Source organism: Tetrao urogallus (assembly GCF_951394365.1).
Source record: "Tetrao urogallus genome assembly, chromosome: 9".
Taxonomy (NCBI): domain Eukaryota; kingdom Metazoa; phylum Chordata; class Aves; order Galliformes; family Phasianidae; genus Tetrao; species Tetrao urogallus.
In genome coordinates this window covers 21885933-21892376 of record NC_136822.1, presented here as the reverse complement: position 1 = coordinate 21892376, position 6444 = coordinate 21885933, and the positions used below count along the sequence as shown (strand labels likewise).

At 40.8% G+C, this 6444-nt stretch overlaps 1 protein-coding gene across 1 annotated transcript in view; it reads left to right on the top strand.

Annotated features, from left to right (window-relative positions):
* The window catches only part of MLF1 (myeloid leukemia factor 1), a gene marked incomplete at its 5' end in the record, with an annotated part of 11240 nt that extends 4796 nt beyond the window's left edge, over positions 1–6444 (top strand). The window contains 6 exons of the mRNA XM_079539650.1: positions 1413–1457; positions 2793–2882; positions 3278–3406; positions 4429–4588; positions 5190–5322; positions 6236–6444. Coding sequence (XP_079395776.1) covers positions 1413–1457; positions 2793–2882; positions 3278–3406; positions 4429–4588; positions 5190–5322; positions 6236–6341 — 663 coding nt within the window. The 3' untranslated portion in view covers positions 6342–6444. The remainder of the gene's footprint in view (positions 1–1412; positions 1458–2792; positions 2883–3277; positions 3407–4428; positions 4589–5189; positions 5323–6235) is intronic.

Sequence of the window (6444 nt, the reverse complement as noted above, 5' to 3'; positions counted from 1 at the left end):
TCCAAGGCACGTGGTTCATTGTTACAACTTAGCGTGCATTGTACCTTTGACTGCATCATTCAAACTTGAAAAGGCTTTTCACTTCTCAGACAGGTTTCCAGTGTTACTACAGAGTCACTTGGAGAGAGAGGGAAGGAGAAGGAAGGGATGTGAGCAGGAGGAATGGGTGGGATGTCTTGAGAGAGCTTGCCTTGCACTTCTGTGGCAGTCTTAGTTTTAATCAACGTGGTGGGGAACTGCAGTTCAACAGAAGCTTGGTCAGTAGGATGTCTCATGGGCATACATAACATTGGTGCCTAACAGCTTTTAGTGTGCATTGTAAAATAAGGACTTTGGAAACTTGTTATCATACTAATTTTATTTCTGACTATATCCTTTTGTACTCGATACCATCACGTTGTTTTCTGTCACTATATGGTAGCACCACAATCTAGGAGAGCTGATAAAGTTATTCAGGGATCAGATAATTCCTTGCTTCTGTGCTTAAAGCTCTGGTGAAGTGTCTTGTACTCCATCTGACCAGACCTTCTTTAGGTAAGCTGTTATGTAACTCTCCAACCTTAGCTTCCTAGAAACACTGATTTGTTTTCCAGCATTTAATTACCCTGCCGTATAGGGTTATTCAATATCAGCTGGACAAACAGGAACTGTATTTGTTGGTGTTTATAGCTACATCTATTTATACAACTGCAGAAGAGTATAACATGCTGAAGGGGGGAACTTGTCTTCAGGTGGCTCTACGCATGATGATAGATTGACTTAGATCTTCTTTGCAGTGACCTTTGAAACTGCTGACAAATTGCACTTCATTTTGTTGTAAGGGATGTATGGATATTTTAAAGAAACCTTTTATATTTATATCACTCTCTTAACACACAAAGAGCTCTCGTGAACAGGTCATCTGCATCATTTAGAGTTTTAGTGCTTAAAAAATGACCAGCCTTCTGAAATTTAATTACATGAATTTACATAAAGCAGAGCTGTTGATTTGTTGTTTTTAATCAAGTTCCAGTGATGGGGCTCTACTGCATGAATAGAATGAAGTGTTTCCAGAGAAGTGGGTGACACTGAATTGCTGTACCTTATCTTAATTTCAGCACTCAGGTTGTTATGTCATACAAGCCCCCTCCAAGGTCTTCCAGTACCCATATATGAACGTGACTTAGAGAGCATTAGCTGTCATGACACCTAAATTATAATTAGTCTTAAATATTTTGCTGCTGTATGCCCTGGTTGCTTCATGCTGTGTTGTAGCACACCGCAAGTCATCAAGATCTCCGTCAAGGTCTTTATTTGATCAAGAGAGTTGTAATATCACACGCCGCACGTGGCGGTGCAGTAGGTATTGCTGCTTTGTCCCGTGCTACATACAGTAACTGAAAGATGTGAATCCTTTTTAATGTTTTTTCCAGGCAGCAAGCTATTCCCTCCTGCCCTTTTCAGGCTTTGGGAGAGTGGTTGGTATCCCAGAAGAAACAGTTTGTGTAACTCTTGCTAAAACGTGTACTGTCTGCATAACTAGAGCATGGACAAAGGCTAGTTTTGGCATGCGTGCAACCTACTCTTGTTGGTACTGGGTATTTATTTATTGCAGATCCTCGGTATTTAAATAAATGCTTGCTTAAATGAGCAGTTTGAATCTAATGATTCACATATGCAGTAGTTGGAGGAATGCAAGCTTCGTGCCCCTGTAATAAGCATGCTTGCATTTCGTAGCACCTTGTAATGCTAAGGGCCTGCTGCGTGCAGCCCTGCAGCCTGCCTTTCCTTCCCAGCTCTGCAGCTTCTTGCTGAAACTGAAAAACACCTGTGCTGTGTTTGCACCTGATTAGCACGCTCCAACCAGAGCTGCTGGTGTCAGAAAGCAGGCAGCCCAGCAGGGAGCTCGAGCAGCTCCCATGTGAAAGTTCACAGAAGGAGGGAGAAGGCATGGTGAAAATCATCCCCACCTGCTGTGCTGGAGAGGAGCCCAGAGGAGGATGCTCGTTTGGGACTGTGCTGCTATCTTCCCAGATGGCCGCTTAGGATAGTTTGCCCTTTCTCTGCTTTGTTTTTCAGTCTCTCTCTTTGGTATTTTTAGGCTTGTTTTCCACCAAAGGTAGCTTTCATCTGTACAGGCAGTACATGCCATCAGTTGCAAGCTGTACTAATAAAATTCTGCATGTAAACCTGGCTTAACATTGCTTATGTAAAGCTGGACCTTCCACTTACATAAAAATAATGGATGTTTTATTGGACATATCTATTGCCTTGGTTAATTAAGCTGCCATTAGAATCCCAAGTTATGATTCCCTGGCTTTCCCTGGTTGCCCGTGTGTTACTTGAACAACCACTTGCTTCTGCAAAGGAACGACTGTGTCATCTGAGCTGGGTTTGCAGGCTGATTCCATATGCATTAAGGGATTTGCATGACAAAGATAATATGATCTTCAGCAGGTATGTAAAGTAGGGAGGGTCACACATTACTTACTGCAGAAACTTGTCAGGCTAGTGTATAGGTAACAGTAGCTCATGCAAAGTGGCCTCAATATGAGCTTTCTCTGACATTTGAGTATTAGAAATCTTTTACTTCTATCTTTCCAGTATCTCCAACTTAACAATCAAGTTCCTTATGCTAGCTTTCAGTTTTTCAGTCAAAAAGACTAATTTTGGCTTGTCTATGACTATGAATTGCAGACTGTGAAAGCCCTACTGATGTCTTGATTTGCAGAAAAAATAAATGCATGTCAAAATCCAGCCTCAAATTGAAGAATTAGTGAACTTTGTTATAATTTTAACTGTTTTTCTTTTAGCAAGATGCAGATTTTGGGGATCCTTTTTTTGCAATGGACAGAATGATGTCAAATATGAGAAACAGCATGCTGGAGATGCAAAGAAAATTTGTAAGTTTATTTTACATTTATTTTAAAACTGTGTTGGAGAATGAGAGTTGTTTAAAACATTACTCAAAATCTTGCCAGGAAGAAGACTGCAACTTCCTACAACTTGTTACATGCTGTGCATGGGAGATCTGGTCTTAGAGGTTCTGTTCTCTACTAAAGTGAGCTGTGCCAGAGCAAGCTTGTGAGCAGTTTGGGGAGACCTGTGCCCAGACAGTGCCAGGGCAAGAGTGAGGGCCTGTCTGGTGCTGGGGCTGCTCTCAGCAGCCATAACGTGGTGCCAGGGCTGAGAGTTAATTTCTCAGAGGGCTCCTTGTTCTCTTGTTGGTAATTGTAGAAGTAAGAGGCGTGTTATCCACAGGCTTTAACTTACTAAAAGAAGTCTCCGTTGCTCGCAGGATGACCTGTCTGTCCACCCAGATGCACACACCTTCAGCTCCTCCTCTGTGATGACATACTCCAAAGTGGGTGATGAACCTCCCAAAGTTTTCCAAGCTGCAGCTCAGACGCGCACGGCTCCAGGAGGTGTAAGTAGGCTTCAGATGCAGCAGGAATGTGGTATGTCATTATTGCAGAGCAAGGTCTTCTATGGTTTCTCTGCTTATTTCTGCAGCAGACAGGTACTCCTATAATTTAGAAAAATACGTGTCTGTGTGAATACGTGCTGCTTTCGTCCTTGTCATTTGTACTTCTCTGAAGTATGCATCTACACAAATAGCAGGCCTAGCAAACACTGGAAAAACTGAGTGCCAAACTGCTTATTTCTCATGGTGGTCTCCAGTGTTTTCCTCTTTGCTGTAATTAATTCACCATTTGTGCAGTTAAAAGTGTGTCTACAGTAGAAGATAACAAAAGGCAGCCCATTCGTGTAGAACGTGGCTTCAAATCATACCCTCTCCTCAAGTCCTTCTAAATGCTTGTGTAGTGCTTCAGATGAAGATGCCCTTTCATTGACTTCATTGCAGCTGTTGCATCTAATTCTGCTAAGAAATCTGAATTTGAATTTGAACCCTGAAGCAAGGCTCATGAAAGACTATATGTGAGCAGTAAAGGCCGTTGAGCATGCTTGGCTGTGGGATGTGTTCATGCTCAAGCAGACACTCGGTTATCAAAAAGGTTCTAATAATATACTTATGAACACAGAGATAAGTGGTTGCTGGGTCAACGCGCCAGCCTAGCAATTAGTTGTCCCTTCATGCTGAGAGTATTGGCATCAGCTATTATTCATTCTGTTGTCAAGGGGAATGTTGAAGACGTGTCTGTGTGTAGTATATTTAGACTAGACTTTTTTTCCCAGCAGTTAATATCCAGCATGTGTGCTACTTATGGAGTTTGGGATGTTTTTGTTTAATCTTTGCTGGCAGGAAGAAAATAGACTTGATCTGAGCTGTCTTTTCTGCCAATAGAAGAAATGAGGGAGTTGGAAAAGTGTGTAACAACTAGCTTTTTCAAAAAAGGAGGAGAAAACTAATATTTTTTTATTTTACCTTCTTTTTTATTGTTGTTTTTCGAAGGTCGTTGATTTCTTTTTCTTCTTTTTTTTGTACAGGTTAAGGAAACAAGAAAAGCACTGAAGGATTCTGAAAGTGGAGTGGAAAAAATGGCTATTGGTCATCACATCCGTGATCGTGCTCACGTTGTGAAAAAATCAAAGAACAGGAAGACTGGTGATGAAGAAATGAACCAAGAGTTCATCAACTTGGATGAAAGTGTGTCCCTCATGCACTTCCCATGTTGTTACACTAATGGTTCCCATACCAATCTTGAAATTCTAACTTGAAAACCAATCCCTTTTCTCATATCTCAGAAAGTGCTAAGCCTGCAAATTGGGCTTTTTTTAGTCAATAAAAATCTAATCTGAGGCTAAAGTAGCCAGTTAAACTTAAATGCTGTGCTATACAAGAAAACAGTACAAATTATAATATTTATTCATATTTGAAGGTACCTTAAATGATTTATGTTTTTCAACAAGTATTTATCAGAACAGTTCTATTTTCTGTGTGTTACGTGGCTGTCCTGCTTACACTGGTAATAAAAATCATGTATTTAAGAGATGTAAAGCCAGATGCCTGTTTTAACCACACAGCACACTGACTTTCATTGTAATCTTCTGAATTTAAGCCTACCTGTGACAAGCTTTAGTTGTCTCTTGCAGATACCATAGAGATGGTCTGCAGGTTATGTAAAGACTTGCAGGCCACAAGTCTAAAAGAACACTGTTCAAAACCCTGATATTCATTGAGTGTTTTTTTTTTTTTTTTCCCTGTCCTGTTTGCACCTATTTCAAATGGAACTTTCCCTCTCTTTCAGATGAGGCTCAGTCTTTTGATGAGGAGTGGCAGAAAGAGATTTCCAAGTTCAGGCCATCGAGAAGCAGGTGCAATTTAGATGCTCCAAGGTACAGCAGCATTCAATACACACATAAGGAAGATGGACTAGGAAGGTAAAAATAATGTTGTATCATGGCAGTGTTAGCAACAGAATAGAAATACAGTTCTGAAGTAACAAGTAATCTGTTGATGAGCAAACAGTGCTTAGTGGCAGTGCAGGGAGGAATAGCATGTTTTACTCCTGCATTTCTGTGACACTGTAAGGAATAACAAGGCAGTGTTTTATGAACTAAACTTTGAAGAAGTCATTATTTTGACTGTGCCAATTACTTTGTGATTGACCAGGCCAAAATGTTAGGAGTGTTTGGTTTTTTCCCTAGAGATGCATGCCAGTGCTCTTAGCCTGATTACACGTAATGTTAACGCTCTCTCCTCTTTGTAATGTAACTGGATTAGTTGTGTTAAGGTAAAATGCTTATTGAGGGCTAAGTTGATCGTTCTCTTTGGTAGAAATGAAGGCACGCTCCTCTCTTCTGAGTTAAATTTCAAATGAGGCCTCTTCTAATCAGAAGAGTTTGCATAGAAGTGTGCACTTTGTTTCTAAACTCAGGACCCAGCTCTGCATAGCTTGCTATCCACCACGCTTCAGATATTTCCCCCCATCTTACTGACTTCATTTCAGTAGAAGGTGCACTGCCTTCAACAGGTTGCAAAAGGGAAATACTCCTCTTAGGTAACTGACACAGCATGTTTCCTCTGGCACCTTTTCAGTCCTGGAAGATTACTATATATGTAATTTTACCTTCAAGTTCCTTTTTCAAACTGAGCTGTTTTGTTGTTTTCATCAGCTGTGCAAGAGGAGAAAGCAGTTCAACTCTGTGGTGGTAGTTCTGGAGGGAAGGTGAAATCTGCTTTACAAACAGAATAACTAGACCTCCACATGAGTAATGAAAAACATGCATACATGTTTATTTTCCTGTCCCTGTATCTTATGGTGGTTGTTATTTTTGTTGTTTTTTGTTTCAGAGAGAAACCACTCGCATCTGTGGGCTTCAGGGGACCGAGAGTTTCCATGGAGAACGACCTCAGTGTGAAAGGAACACACGTTCCCATCAAAAGCAGCAAGAAGTAGTCCATTGGGATGCAGTTTGTTCAGAAAAAATGGTGCTGCACTGCTCATGTTAATATAAGTATACACGTACATATGACCAATCTGTCTTTTGTTTTAGTGTTAG